The 16,128-nt window shown below is 46.8% G+C and overlaps 1 protein-coding gene across 1 annotated transcript in view; it reads right to left on the reverse strand.

The window, feature by feature from the left end:
- Positions 1–9,703: 9,703 nt before the first annotated feature.
- The window catches only part of IMPA2 (inositol monophosphatase 2), a 46,968-nt gene continuing 40,543 nt past the window's right edge, over positions 9,704–16,128 (reverse strand). Inside the window, exons 6-8 of the mRNA XM_058556796.1 lie at positions 12,480–12,588; positions 11,565–11,716; positions 9,704–10,232 (exon numbers count right to left, since the gene is read on the reverse strand). Coding sequence (XP_058412779.1) covers positions 10,117–10,232; positions 11,565–11,716; positions 12,480–12,588 — 377 coding nt within the window. The 3' untranslated portion in view covers positions 9,704–10,116. The remainder of the gene's footprint in view (positions 10,233–11,564; positions 11,717–12,479; positions 12,589–16,128) is intronic.

Consider the following 16,128-nt stretch of genomic DNA (forward strand, 5'->3'; position numbering starts at 1 on the left):
GAAGCACAACAACCCTACCCAAGGTCTCACACAGCTAGTAAGCAGTGTGTTGGGATATGTTAAATAATCGATTATTAGCGTGTTGAGTTGAATTAAGATTTTTCCTAGTATTCTGGGAAGATGTCAAAAAATAAAAGCCATGTTCCCTGTCCTTGAGTACTTATTTAATTAGCAACTCTCTTTAGCATCACAAGATTGTATACATCAATATCCAGAAGTATAACTCCAATTCCATCTTAAATTTAACTAAAAATTGTTAAATGGCCTTTCCAAAGTCATTATTGCAGCCATTAAAAAAAAAAACCAACCTCGTGTCAAAAACTTGATTAAACTCTGGATGAGCTAGTTTTATTACATTTTTTTCTTAGTGGACTTAAATTTTACTTCATATCTCTACTTTGGCCGTGGCCTATGTTGACATGTTTTGGTTATACACAGAGACTATGTCACATTACATGGAACAATGGCATTTACTTGCCATAATTCCTAAATCCTGTGTCCATGCAATCATGGATACAGAGGAGCACCGCAGCTAAATTCTCCTGGTCCTCCAGGGACAAACAATCTCCTATCACACCCGATGGCTCAGGATACACTCTGAGCCTAACGGCTGTCGCGGGGCTCCCATGTCTGAGAGCGCCGGAGGCCTCGGGCGCTGCGCAGTTCGCCAGCGCGGACAGCAGGAGGCGCGCTGCTCGCCTTTGGGAAAGAAGCGCCTCCGCCCAGACCTCGGCCCAGGGGTGCAGAGAATCACCCCCAGGTGGCTGGGCCAGTTTTGCCAGAAGCTAAGCTCCTCTTGGGAGAAGTCCGTCAGAATGTTCAGTCCGCAGAGTCATTGCCCAGGGGCTTGGTGAGGCGAGGCTGAGCCTGCCAGGACCCAGCGATGGCATTGCCATGTCACCTCACAGGCCAGGGCTCCATGAAGATGAGGGTACAGCTGCCATCTGCCAGGACTCAGGCCCTGGAGCGCAGGTGTGGAGCGGGGCCCGCGTAGTCCCAGGAAATAGGTGTAACCGGCTGTCTGAAAGCTTTGGTGGGCCAAGGATTGTGGTGCGACCACAATGTGGGGACGCCCCTTGGGTGGTGGAGGCTGCTTGCAACATTCTTCCCAGCCTCACGGGGCTGAGGGCATCGGGTCCTTAAGACAGGCCACATCCTGTCCAAATATCCCTTTTCCTAGCAGTAAAACGGACATTCCTGCTCTGGGGAGTAACAGAGCGATTCATGGGCAGGCTGGCCCTGAGGTAGGGGCAGCTTTGGGGGTTTAGGTGGTGTGACATGAGGGGCTTGGGGAAACTCACTTGCTTCCCTCACCCAAGTGCCTTAGTGCTGGCATGATTTTACTAAGAGGAAGAGAGAATCAGGATCCCGAAGATCCGAAGGGCAAGCTGACCAGATGGAATGCCACAGGGACAAAATAAAAAGCCCTACATGTGGGTTTAAAAGCCAACTCTACAGGGGTCTGACGATGGAGGCATATCTTAATAGAAACATGCATCAAGGGCTTTAATTTTTGTTGTTGAAAACTGAAAAAGAAGACTGCATACCCGCTGTGTGTGATTTTGTCATTAATCTCTTAGTAAAACTGCCTCTTTCCCAAGCCAAGGAAGTGTGGACCTGCCCTCTGTGCCAGGTGGATCCTGCCGCATGGGAAGGGTGGGGAGATGCCTCGCTGTCAAGGGCAGAGGCCTTGGGGCCACCTGTGACATTCCAGTTGAGACGTGGGGAACCAAAGACATCACGACACACAAATACTTCTGGTCAGCAGCAGTCGGAGGCCGGACCCCAAAACAAGGACGCAAGGGCTTTTCATCATGCTGGCTTTTCCTGAGATGGTTTTTGGTGAATTTAGTCCAGGCACCGGCTGTGCACGGCACTTGGCCGATGCGGGGGTGAGAGATAAGGCCATCCCCAGGGGATGAGGAGGAGATGGAGGACGTGCCCTTTTGAGTCAGGCCACGTTCCTAACCCGCTGGCCGTCCGGACCCAGGGAGTGGGTATGAGATTGCACACCATTTGCCCTGAGCCATTCATGGCCTAGCACAGCCTCCTCCTCCCCCAAGGTTGATGAGAGAATTAACTGATCAATACTATTGCTTTTCTAGTGGTGAACATGTCAGGCATACCTGCAGTATATCATGAGGGTAGTGACTGGTGGGACCTGGAGAATAGAGGTCATTTACCTGTGTAGGAGGTTGGATCAGGTGATTCCTAAGCCTCCCCCTCCCCCACTTTGGAGATGCCATTGTTCAGTTCTAGAAGCCTCCGGAGACACTGTCAAAGTCCCCAGTTACTTTATGCACAGATGTAACAGATCATTCTGCTGAACAGAGGACAACTCTATTGCAGGACTGATGAACGATGAAATTGCCTCAGGGAATCGCACCGCACCCTCCACCTGCCTGAGAGCTCCCTGTCCTCTCTCTTCAAAACTGTTCTAACCAGCTCTCTGGTAGGCATGTGAACACAACTAGTGACAAAAGTACTCACCAGTTGTTTTCAGCATGAAGTGCTGACTGCTTCACTTAGTGTTGAGGCCTCTGAGTGGGCCCCAGTGTCTTGATCACTTCCCTGTCCTTGTCCCGAGTGATACCATGCCCTCTCTACTGGACCTCCTCTGTGCCAGGCACTGGGCGGGGTGCTGTGGGCCTCCAGGGACTCGGTGTTTACAGATGTGTATGCTAAGACGGGATATATGAACTGTCAGGAACCTGACCTCCCAGAGGCCTAAGAACACTCTAGGAAGCCACGTTGTTTCTTGCATATGAACATGTGTATTTTGAGTCACACCTAAAATCTCCCCGTTCCCAGGGGAGAATCGTGTCCCACCAGCCGCTCACACTTGTTCTTATTCCCCCACCCTTTTGATTCCCTCTTCCTCCCAACAGGCTCTTTTGGCCTCTCTAGCCCAGCTTAGTGATGGTGGCCCTGCCCCTCACCTGCTTGCACAGGCTCTGTGGACACCTAGAACCTGCACGCCTGGTTTTTTTGTTTTGTTTTGTTTTGTTTTGAGGAAGATTGGCCCAGCTAACATCTGTTGCCAATCTTCCTCTTTTTTCTCCCCAAAGCCCCCACTACATAGTTGTATATCCTAGTTGTAGGTCCTTCTAGTTCTTCTATGTGGGACGCTGCCTCAGCATAGCTTGATGAGTAGAGTGTAGGTCCATGCCCAGGATCCGAACCGGTGAACTGCAGGCCGTCAAAGCAGACGGCGCGAACTTAACTGCTGTGCCACCAGGCCAACCCCATTGCATGCCTGGTTCTGAAACTCTGCCATTTTGGATCTCTTGCAACAATCCTCCCCCTTTCATATACCTCATCTTTCATTTTCTGTCATCCTTCCCTCTTCCCAGAGGTTGGTCTGGATCAGTCGTGGGGCTGCTGATGACGTGTGGTGACTGAGTGGCAACTGACAGGACAGGTCCAGGCTAACACCAGGAAGCTGTGGGGCTCACTAGTGTTTTTGGTGAACCTGGTCCGGGCCCCCAGCTGACACAGTACAGGACTATACAGTCATCTAGACTTTTGTCCCCCCATGTCCTTCACAGGGGGCCTTTACGAGGTGACTGAGCTGCACTCCACCCTGAGGTCTTCATCTCTGGGAAGGGAAGCCCACCTAACGAGGCTGGGCAGAGAAAGGGCCGGAGCAGCGAGGTGAGAAGCCCTTGCCTTCGGGTCCTCTGTTCTGGCTCCCAGTCTGCCTTCTCGTCTGATTGATGCAGCCATCTGTGCACACACTGCTTGCCCTGGGAGGAGCACTATTTAGCTCATTTCACAGAGGAGCCCAGAGAGGCACCTGTAAATCAAGTTCACCCAGCTGGTGAGTGGCGCCCACGTGCACAGCCCCTGCACTTCCCACCATCTACTGGGAACCCAAAGTTGGTTCAAATGGCCTGGTGCTTCTGGAGATCATCCCAGTTTTTAGGCCATTGATTTGGTTCTTCACTTATGCTCTAAAAAAACTGTTCTATTTATACCTTGCCTCCATGGAAAAAAACATGGTGATTAAAGTGTGTTGCATACTTTATTGTGGTTACTACTAAGGAGAGCTAGGAGAGGTATTTTCTAAGACTGCCTAAAGTCCTGGGCACAGAATAATTACAGAACTGATTGTAAATGGTTGAAAAAATCAGGAGAAGTCTGTCTAAGCTGTGGTCATCTGACTAAATATTTCTAGTTTTCTCCGATAGCTGAACCATCCCATTTGGCTGTGAAAGATACCATGATCTTTTCACTCTTGAATAATATTTAATTGTAAAAACAGTATCACCCGGGGGCCGGCCCCTTGGTGTAGTGGTTAAGTTTGGCGCATTCCACCTCGGCAGCCTGGGTTCGCGGGTTTGGATCCCAGGCACAGACCTACACCACTCATCAGCCACCCTATGGCAGTGACCCACATACAGAGTAGAGGAAGACTGGCACACATGTTAGATCAGGGCTAATATTCCTCAGCAAAAAAGACAAAACACAAAAAAACAAAACAGTATCACCCGACATTTCACAGCTCTTGAGACTTGCACATGTTATCCTATGACCTCTTCACAATAGCCCTGGGAGAGGGGTTGGACAGTTCCACATCACACATTTCACCCAAGACCGACAGAGGGGAAGTGACTTCCTCAAGGTCAGACAGTTACTTTAACGTGAACTTTGGACCAGAATCTATGCTTCCTGACTCCTGGTCTGTTTGGATGGTGACATTTAGTGATGTACAGGACAAATGTTTTACTTTTATTTGAAGTTAGATTAAAAAGGCACCAAAACATTTGACAACTCTGGTCCACAAGATGCTTTAAGTAAAGCTGTTGAAATAAAGAGAAAAAATTAGGGCAAAACCAAAGCATTTGGAAGCCTACGAGAGGAATTCTGAATGAAAGTAATCATCAAAGAGTAGGTGAACATTATTTTGCAAGGAAGTCAAAATGATATGATGAATAGTTTGCTAGCTTCGAAGATCACAAAAGTGAGCAGAGCATTTGGCTTCTCGAGGCTCATCCCAGGCTGGGGCACTTGGGCCTCAAGGTTCCACGGTGGGCTGTGCTTTGTGCCCTCGCCTGGCCTCCAACCTCAGGGTCTCAGACACCCCCCTGTTCCCCAGAGGATCTCTCTGCTTCTCCTGAAGGAGCAGTGATAATGCTCAGGACAAAAGCTTACCAAAGTCTCAGCTTCAGACTATCAATGACTGAGCGAATCAAGAAACGCAAACACACGGATGGGTGAGAGGGCCCATGACACTGGCAGCCATTTGTTTAAGCTGCATCGTCCAGGGTCTCCTACTGCCCTTGGGGCCCTCTGAGAGGCTTTCCCCGTGGGGAGTTATTTCTTTGAAGAAAACCTCCATAAACATTTAAGAACTAAAAGACATTTCACAATTAATGAGCATTACACCTTGAAATGCATGTTGAAGAATATAAGAAATTTCTTGTGTTACTGCCTATATACTCAGAAGAGCTGTTTGAGTATATTCTGAGAGAATAAAAACTTGCAAATCTAAGCCTAAAAGGATAATCAGCAATTTGGCAAAACTTTGCCAATTTGGCAAAATGTATGCAAAAGCATACATTTTAAATCTCATTGAAAAAATCCATACTATTATGAAAAAGTCCCATTAAACAAAATTAATGAACACAGCAATAAAATGAGAAATCGAGCTATTTCCAGAGATGAAAGAAAACACAGTTTCCTTGAAGCTGACTGTAACTCTGCTTCTGGAACCAGTCAGGATCTTGGAAAGGCCAGGGCGCTTGGCCCATGGGGACAGAGCACTCCAGGTGGATCTGGGGTTCTCCAGCGGGTGTCAGACACTGGGTAGGTTCTATTTCTTCAAAGACAAAATTATTACAAAATGTGATAAGACACAGTGCTCACTCTAAAGTGAACCTATGGGAAATATGCAAAAAACCCAGAGCTAATTTGAAAACAAAATGCATTTACTACCACAGCTGGAACACACACACTGCCTCTCTCTTCCTGCTGGCACTTTGGTGAGGCCGGTACTGACTGGGTCACAGGCTGAGGGAGCAGAATCTGGAAGGAGCCCTGGAGAGCTGTAATACACAAATGTTATAGGTACCGACTGGGGCCTCAGTTTCCTTAAATGATTGCCCAGCATCACATGGCAAATTAGTATAGAGCTGGGACCAGAACACAGAACCAGGACTCTGATCCTTGTGCAGCATGCTGCCCACGCTTCCATACATTTTCCCCGGAATCTTTAAGCATTAGAAATTTATGCTCAATAATCCAAATCAATGTTTTCAAAGTCACAAATGTATGCCTAAAAGATATTATGTTCAAAATGACATAACTTTTATATGATATTTTGGTATTACTTTTCTTTAACTTGTTCTTTTTTCCTTCCAATACATGTAAGCTTCAAGGAAGGCTTCCTTAACCTTCATTTCATGGTGTCTTCACTCTCATAAGTGGACGCCCTCAAAGCTCTCTTCAAATGCAGGACTTGTTGACGCTGGTGTACTGTTCTATGTGACTGATAAACAGGATAAAGACCGGGAAGGAGTAGGTGCCAGTCCACTGGGATTATGGGGAAACAAAATATTAATGTTGTCATAAATATTTTCAGATAAACAGAATTCAGATAAAAACGTATCTGCTAATCTCTGGCTGGTCAAATCGGTTCTGTTCATTTAGCATTTGTTGATCATCCATTTCAAAGTGTCCTGAATATGCACTAAACGAGGAGGCAGGACTTGCAGCTGGGCACATGGGTGATCCTGGCTCTCAAAGTCACCCAGGGGAAGCTCTGACATGGAAGGTTCTGGATGCTGGTGACGAGCTGGTATGCACTGAGTGTCAGTGGCAGTTGGGCCCTTTGTACACCTCAGGCAGTCCCCTCAACAATCCTGGGAAGGAGGCAACGTCTGCAGTTTTCAGGGTGGCACCCGAGCCCAGGGAGGAGGAAGCTGGAGTTAGAATCAGGTTTGTTGACCCCAAAGTCAGCGCTCTACCCGCTGCAGCAGTGGGCTGGCCTCCAGGAGGCAGTGAGGGCACGATGCAGAGCAGCCACCTGTGGGAGAAGAGGCAGATCTTCCAGGAGGTTCTAAAAAAGACCTGGGGCTACTATACAAGCATCCAGCTCACAGATGCTCTCCTTCCCCGCCCCCACCATCACTAGGGCACAGTCATCTCAACCTCTTTCCCTTTTCGGGAGGTTTTCCCTTTAATGCTGCCCTTATCATAGACGCATAGAATTAATTACCTGCAATTCTAGGATTCTCATCTGGTTCTACCTTTGTAATAACATGGCTGGTAACCTGCCTTGCTCTCGCCCTGCTTTGGCCTCAGGTTAGCCTCTCCATCCTGCTCACACACCCCAAGCATATCACACAGTGGTGACCTGGAGCCACCCTGCAGGCAAGACTGTCCAGGGAATGTGGGGAGACTGGAGACTGACAAGAATTCTTCTGGTTTCCAAACACCAGGGAAGAATGTAGATTCCATAAAATAGAAGTTAGAATGTTATATATAAAATAAATCCAGATCTTAGAATAGATTACTAAAGAGTGTCACTCTATGCAGTACCATCCAGTAGAACATTCTGAGATGCTGGGACTATCTGCACTTTGTCTGCACTGTCCTGTATGGCAGCCACTAGCCATATGTGGATACTGAGTGCTTGAAATGTGGCTAGTGTGACTGAGGAGCCGAGTTTTAAATTCAATTTAATCAATTTAACTTTAAATAGCCACATGTAGCTAGTGGCTAATGTATTAGACAGCACAGCTCTATGCATCTAGATTTCAGCAAGACATGTGACAAGATCTTATGCAGTCCTGTGGACAGCGGACAGAAACGTGGGCTGGCTGATACCACAGTTAAATGTACTCAAAACTGGTTTGAACAGCCAGTTCTGAGTGGTGATTAACAGAACCATGAGAACCTGAAAGAGATCTTGAACGAGGTGCTGAAGGATTCTGGGCTTACTCTGGCTTATTTTTCCCCATGATTTGAATAAGAGCTCTTGATGGCAGGCTAAGCCAACGTGTAGCTAAAAAGCTTCTAGAGACTGCCACCATACTGGAAGAAAGAGTCAGAATCCCCAAATCCTGACAGGCTGCAGTTATGAGCTGAAGGTGAGGAAGTGAAATGCAGCACTGACAAATTAACGGTCCTACACAGGGTCAGACAATCCAGCTGTGCTAGGCCAGTATGCTGGAGGGTGTCTTAACAGCTGCGCACATTAGGGGCTCTGACAACTCAGGGCGTAACCACAGGGTGGTGTGCATGACCAAAAAGCAAATGGGACTTGGATTGGTTGATCAGAGGAGGGGCAGTGATGGATGATCAGATCAAACCTGAAGTCTAGAAGACACATCTAGGTGAAGGACCAACCCCTGGGGGCTCAGGGAGGGAACCAGAGCTACTTCACCTGGAGAAAAGGAAAAGGATGAGATATGTATTCATGTTCAAACACCATCACATGGAAGATGACTTGCTCAGCTATTCACGGACCTACAAGTGAAAATTAGAGTGGAGATGGAAGCTTTAAGGGACACACTTTGGCTTGACATAGGTAGAACAGTCTAACGATCTGAAGGATCTTTGTGTGGGTGGGAGGTCTCTGGAGGAACAGTGTGCCTCTACTACTGATCAACCAGAGGCTGAACACTGGGAAGGGAGTGTAGAGGAGACTCAAGGCTCCAAGGGACAGCAGGAGCGTCATGTGGCTGCTCAGGCCCCGACCCTGGAGTTCTGTGGCTCCACAAGCAGGCTGCCATCTTTCTGTAGGTATCAAAAGTGGAGGCCCACATGCAATGTGGGCAATAAGCTCCTTAGTCCCAAAGGAGACCTCAGTCCTCACACGTCCAGACCCTTGAACTGTGCTCCCACTGGGGGAAGGTCACCTGGTCACTCCATTCAGTTCAGAAAAGGAAACTCCTTCCTTTAGATAGCAAATTTATCAATTAATAACCCAAGGGGAAGTAGAGGTAAGGCATCTGGGTAATTTACTCCCAAGGGAATAACCCTCTGCAGAATCCCTCTCTGGGGTCCACCATCTGCAGTGAGCCGGGCCCTGCATGCAGCTCACCCTGTGAGAGGAGGATGGAGTGGGTGAACTAACTGTGAAGGGATTCTGAGTCCTACCTGTGTCCAGAGAGGACAGGGGTTAGCCAGGGGGTTGCCAAAGACTCTTCAGGGGTACAGTTTGGTGAAAGTGTCTGGGGTTATTGTATAGGCCAACCTCCAATGTTTAGGAGCCAGAGATAGCAGATGAGAGGCTCCCAAATACTCTGTATTTGTTGTTGCGAGAGAAAAAGTTGAGTGGGTTGGAATTTTCTCTATCTTAAGACTTTCCCAATTCTTAAACTTCAGAAAAGATACCCGTGGCTAGTCAGTGAATATCCTCATTAGAATCATTCTTATATATAATTCCATCTCCTACAGAGGAAAAAGTAAGGCCCAGAAAATACTTTATAATTTCTCTTCATTAAACTGATCACAAAAATAATAGCATTTCAGAGATTTGTTTTTCTTCAGTTTGACCTACGTCTTGGATTTTAAATACTAACATGCTAACTACTGAGTCGTTTTCACAGTGCTTATCGAAGGCAGCAGATGGACAGCAACACTGTCATCTTTGGGCTGTAATGTGCAAACCTTCCCAAGAGCCTAGATCTACAGCTGTGGATTTTATGGTTATGTGGGGAAACAGGCGACACAATTACAGAGGGAAACGGATAAGCAGAGTGCCATTATTTTGATTTATTGCATTGTGAAGTACCAGTGAGGAGGGCCTGAGAACAAGTCCGCTTTATCAGCAGTTCTAAAGCCTTATTACCTGAGATTTGCATTCTGGAAAAGGAAAAATCAAGACGATCAATACATACATCATATGAGATTTGGGTTTTGGCTGTGATAGAACTTGTACTAACCTGAAAAAGGCTATGTGAGATTAAAGAGAGAAACCAGCTAGACATCAAATCCCGGTGAGAGACGTGGATTTAACCCGAGTGCCACATACTTTAGCATAACACCTCCCTGGGGGGTGATGAGGAATGGGTGAGACATTTGAGGGCAGGCTGCTCAAGGCCACCAGCTTCGGCATTCCCGGAAGGCCCAGACCTGGGTTGGCAGTTGTCTGTCATCCGCTCCCTTTCACTTCTCATCGTCGCGCCCATAGTTAATTGTTTGTAAGGCCCGAGCTATGAGTGTCGCCATTTCCCGGGTGCCGGCAGCAACCACTCTGCAGGACATGAGGTCGAGAGGTCCGCCTGAGGACAGAGAAGGGGAGAGGGCACCTGGGTTACTGGAGAGGGAGGAACAATCCCGAATAACTCAGCACACGCACATTCCAAGGAAAATAGAGCTCAGGCAGCTCGAGGCTGGACCAGAATGTGGTCTAGCCATGAGCCTGGTCAGAGGTGTGAGCCCCTTCAGCTTCTGCTCTGCCCCAGTATGAGTGCAGTCGAAGCCGCACAGAACCAGTGCCACCTTGAGGCTGTGCTGGGAGAACGCAGTTTAAGGTTCAGCACTGAGATTCAAATATCAGTTAGACCAGGAGAGGGGAGGGCAGTTCTCAAACTCTGCACTGCATGGTGGCATGGGGGACCCCATAAGACAGAGATCCTGACTCAACAGGTCTGGTGGGGCCTGGGAGTCGGCCTTTCTGATCAGCTCCTGGCGACCTGGTGCAGCTGCTCTGGTGCCCTGGTAGCTGAGGGTGGGGGAGGGGATGAAGCCCCGAGTCCTCCTGGGGGTGTAAACAGGACTAATCGCCTTGCTGGAGCCCTCCGTGCACACAAACGTGCTCACGTGGTCATAGCCACTGTCGGACACGTTTTTAAAGGGAAACTGGCCTTGCCACCCAAGGCTGATACCTCTTCATTTTTATACCTTTCTAGTAGCTCAGTTAAGGCCTTTCAGAGGAGAAAGAGGAAAAAAGTAGAAATCAAATGACAGAAGACCCACTGAACATCCCCAGTAGTTAAAAGGGAGCCACAGTGGTTACAATAACAAGCTTGGGACTAAAAAGCTAGGAGAGAATGCAACCTAAAAGGATTCACCCAGTCTCTGACTCTTGTTCCTAAACGTCAGATGAGTGGTCAGCCTGAAGCTAGGTGGATACAACCGGAGACAGAGATGCTACGGGATTCGCCCCCCTGGGGTCAGTCACTGGGGCGCAATGCTCTTGAAGCAGAAGAACAGGTCACCTTTCGGATCCATTCTCCTAAAAACTTCATTGTAGATTGGGGAGCACACCCTTGCTCTACCTCTCTCATCGGATTTTGTGGGGACAAAAACGTGTGTGCTTAGAAAACTTTCAAATGTTATATAAAGTAAAGTGGTGCTGCTGTTACTATCCGGTCATATATCCTGATCTTAGGGTCTATTTTCACGCCTTGAGGCCTAGAACAGGAAGGCAGGAAGGGTAGGAGGGAGATGTCTGGCACTGGCACACTGCTTTTCTGATACCCTTGCGTGGTCTCTCATCAGTAGAGACTCCAAGGAAGTGGGGGAGATTCAGTCTGGTGGCATCACTAGGTCTTGTCTCTGCTGTTGTACCCCTGGGGATGGAGGGTGGGCCAAAGGTGAGAGGGGCTCACCTGAAGTATCCATCACGATGCCACCTGCTTCTCTGATGATGACCGTGGCAGCAGCCAGGTCCCAGCAGTGCAGGCCAAACTGGTAATAGGCATCTGCGGCCCCTGAGGCCAGGTGGCAGAGTGCCAGGGTGGAGCTCCCGATCACTCGGACCCTGAGAGGAGAGGGAAGAGAGTAAATGCACGTGTGAGTGGCACCACGCACAAGTTGGATTTCTCTTAAATGGCGTGCACACTGACTTCATTCAAAGTCACCCCCTCTGCTGGGCATTCCCAATAATGAAAAATGAGCCACAGGACTTCTACCAGCAAGCTCAAGATTCTGACTCTACTGTCCAGAGCAGTGCTGTCCAATAGAACTTTCTGCAATAATGGAAACATTCAGCACTGTGGTAGCTACTAGCCACCTGCGGACACTGGGCACTTGAAATGTGGCTAGTGCAACTGAAGTCAATTTTAACTCTGTTGGACTCCAACTACCTTAAATTTAAATCGCCTCATGTGGCTAATAGTTACGGCACAGACCTAGAGGGAGGATGGGAGATGAAGAGGATTCACCTGGACTTGGGTTGTTTTCCCCAAGTGGCTATGGAGTCATATCATTTCTGAAGGGCCCTAAGCACACACAAGATTTGCTGGCTGGGTGGTTTGAGATCAGTTCCTTGGCTTCTCAAAGTGCTGCTTAGAAAGGAACAAAGGTCCCCTGTCCATTTCCTAACAGCTGGCTGTACGAGCTATCCTACTGGACGACGAAGCATCACGCGCTCCCTGGGCCTCAGCATGGAGGGCAATGTGCTTCTTCTGCTCCTATCACATGGGAGATCTCTTCCTCTTTCAGTCCCTGGGGAGCTGTGAGCAAGATCTGTGTGTCTGGCACACTCCTTTGGCCCCAGGTTTTCCAGGAACTGAAGTTCGTACCCATGAGCTTTGGCGTGGAGTAACCTCTCCATGTTGCTCAGGAACAATTTCAGAGTAGCAGGGTCACGTTTGGGACCAATTTCTGTTAGAACCAAGGCCTTTGAGAGATCTGCAATAGAAAGAATTTCCCAAAATCAGAAAAATCAAGTCTTGGTTCTAACTGAATAGTCGGGGTTTTCCCTGAAGCAAACCTCAAATATCAGCCTCTCATTCCTTCTCAGAATAAGTATCCTCTTTTGAGTGGTTTAGGCTATAAGGTTTTTCTGATGGCTATGTTGAAAAGGGAAGGATGTAGTGAAGAGAGAGAAACAAAATTCACACTCTAACTCCATTTCATCATCATCCCTTTAAAGCCATCTTCTGTTTCAGATTGCAGAGGGAGCGGATTTTTCAGTTCTCTCTCTTTTCAGGGATACTTAGCACAAAGAACTTGGAAAAGTTGGTAGCTTATGAAAATCACTATTATGGGGGATCAGCACTGGCCACCTCAAAATATGTCTCTTTGCCTTCATTATTTTTAAGAACAAAAGACTCTGAAAGAAACTTTGACCTCCTCCCCACTATCTATCTAAAAGAAATTTAAGATAGAAGGCCTGTCCCCAGGACAGGCCCTCACCATAGATAACTCTGTGTATTGATAGACTGGGAGGGTCCGTGCTAAGCCCATTCTTATCAAAGCTCTGAAAACCAAGTAAAAGTAGAGGTTATCCTTTGTAAGAGACATTTACATTTGTAAGGGAAATCTCTGTTTGTAAAGGTTATCTCCCTCTCTGTACCAGGAAGAAGGGGGGATGACCTTATCTCTAGAGACTCTTGATCACAGTGCAGGAAGGCAAGGACTTAAATCTGCATAACAACCTTACTCTTGTTTACCGTGCTTTTCTGATATTCTCCCATAACTGACTCCCCCCACACCCAACATCCTCCTTTGTCTTTAGCCGAAGATGGTATTTAAGATGAGAGCCTCCACTATTTTGTTGAGTTACCCATTTTATTCCTGGGTATCTCCCACATATACATGATATAAAGCTTTGTTTGATTTTCTCCTGTTATTCTGTCTCATGTCATTTTAATTCAAAGCCCAGCTAGAAGGACCCAGAGTGGGTAGAGGATATGTCTTCCTCCCCTACATCATCATTCAATCACAAATAAAAACAAAATGACTCCAAGCTGCGAATGCCTACTCTTTGGAGAAAGAAAAAAAAAAATGCCTCATCAAATAAATCTTTCTTTAAAAAACCTTTCTCTAACTGCTGTGATCACAAAGATGGAAATATCACCCTTGTGGAGAAAAGCAATTTTTAAATCACGTTGTTTTTGGAAAGGGAGTCTTCAGGTGTAAGCCCTGGCTGCATAGAGATGGCCAAGGCTGTATCTGTATGGCCACTGCAGCGTGAGCACAGGGTCCCTGCGATGGGAGTGCCAGGCTTCCCGCGCCAGGGCGGCCCGTGGGCATGGGTGTGGGAGACATGACCGGGCTCCCTTCCTGTGCCTGACTCACTGGCGGGGGATCACAAGCACTTGTCCGTGCTTTGCCACACACCCAAACAACCAAATTTAGTGTGTCATGTCTCATCAGGCCTTGTTGCTCAGGCATGATCGGCCACACCAGGTGTGTTCAAATAACAGAACAAAGCCATTCCATGAATCAAGCAGAGGGAAAAACACGCCACAAAGTATTTCACCAAATGGGCCCAATCCCAAGTTGACATCTGCAAAGTCACCTCTCATGGGGGACCAGATGACCGTGAGAAGTCAATCTCCTCTCAGACAGAATCTATATCCATTTTCCCCTTTTCCTATATTGGAGGCTCTCATTTAAACTTTAAACATTTCCTGAAAACCGCTTGGCTCCATGCCAAGGGTCCCTGTCTTCAGGAGGTTGAATCATTCATTCCTCACCAGGCACACCCAGCACCAAAGCTGAGCTGATGACGTGCCTACTGCATGTCTGGGGTGGGTACACGGGGCTCTGCCCACAACAACAGACAAGGGGGCCCGTGGCTCCAGGATCTCCATGGACAGGGCCCAGCTGACCCCACCTCACTGGGCTGCAAACTGAGACAGTACTTCCCAGGGGAAAAAAAGACTTCTTTTGAAGAAAAAGACATCAACAGGGCCAGGTGCAGCAGGCACTCAATAAACTGAGTGAATGAACACTTTCCCTCAAACACTGGCATTAAGGAAACATTGATAAGAGTCTTCTTGTTTGGGTTAATTTGTTAAATTAATAGTATTTTTAAATTTATGGGAGGAATTTTTGAGTTAAGTAGAATTTTGTTGGCTAGCCTAAGAATCTAATCACTATGTACATCACTATTTTCTGGGGGTAAATGAACTCTGAATGATAAATATTTTAGTCAAAAATGCTCTTTTGAAAGATAACATATTGTAATTCGGGGAGTGCCTGTTAAACTAAAATTTAAAAGCAAATGGATGGTACATGTTATTTTAGCCAGGGAAGATCAGGAAGGACGAGCTGTCCCAGAGGAGGCCACGGAGGAAAGCGGAGGGAAGCAGCAGTGGCATCTTGCCTAATCCTACTGCTAATTCCCTTGTCTAACTTCAGGTCTTACATACACCCACACGTGTGCACAAACATCATATTTTTAAAAACAGTTTTACAGGTGATTCTGTAACTCACTCTTTTGACATAACAATATATCAAGCACACCTTTCACCATCCCTCCGTACTCACAAAGACGATTGTACTCAATGGAAGAAGTGCACTTGGTTTAACCATCCCCCATAGATGAACATTTCAATTCTTGTTATTATAAACAACGCTATCTTTTTTTCTATATAGGTTTGTGCAGCCATGTTGATATTGTTTTCAGGATAGATTAATAGAAGTGGGATTTCTGAATCAAAGAGTGTGCATGTTTTAGACTTTGATAATTTCTTCCAAATTGCCCTCCAAAAAAGCTGTATCAGTTTCACCACCATCCCCCTCCCCAATAGAGTATGATCTTGTACTATTTTCAAGTCCCTAATAGGTATCCCTTACTGCAGAATATATACTTTAAGACTGATTTTCTTTGAGAGCTAAGATCAAGAGAATAACCCTTACATACAGAGCATTTCCTGGCTCCAGGATCTTAATCACCCTGGGAAGATATTAAGGAAGACCCTAAAGATTCCCCCCTAGGAACTAGAAAGCCAGACAGTCAATTTCCATAGGAAGATAAGCACCTACTTGTAATCAGGTTCATAAGATGTAACTACTCGGATGTTAACTAGCTTATTGTGGTGATCATGTAACGATATATACAAATGTCAAATCATTATGTTGTATACCTGAAACCAATATAATGTTATATGTCAATTATACCTCAATAACAATAGTAAAAAAAGATGTGACTACTCCTTCAGGCCAAAGCCTAGCCCAATCTGTCCTGGTACAGGAAGAACAGGGATTTTCAAACTAGATACCACAGGGCTATTTCACAAAGGAAAATTAAGCAAAGTGTGGAAACAGCAATTGCTCACATTTATCAAGCCTTACTCTCTCCAGATAGGCCTGTGCTAAGCACTTTCCATTTATGATTCCATTCCTCTATTACATTTATGATCCATTTATGGTTCTATTCCTCTACCACATTTATGATCCATGTATGATTCCATTCCTCTATTACATTCACTCTCTCAC

The sequence above is a fragment of the Diceros bicornis genome, chromosome 16 (assembly GCF_020826845.1).
Source record: "Diceros bicornis minor isolate mBicDic1 chromosome 16, mDicBic1.mat.cur, whole genome shotgun sequence".
In the NCBI taxonomy this organism is placed as follows: Eukaryota; Metazoa; Chordata; class Mammalia; order Perissodactyla; family Rhinocerotidae; genus Diceros; species Diceros bicornis.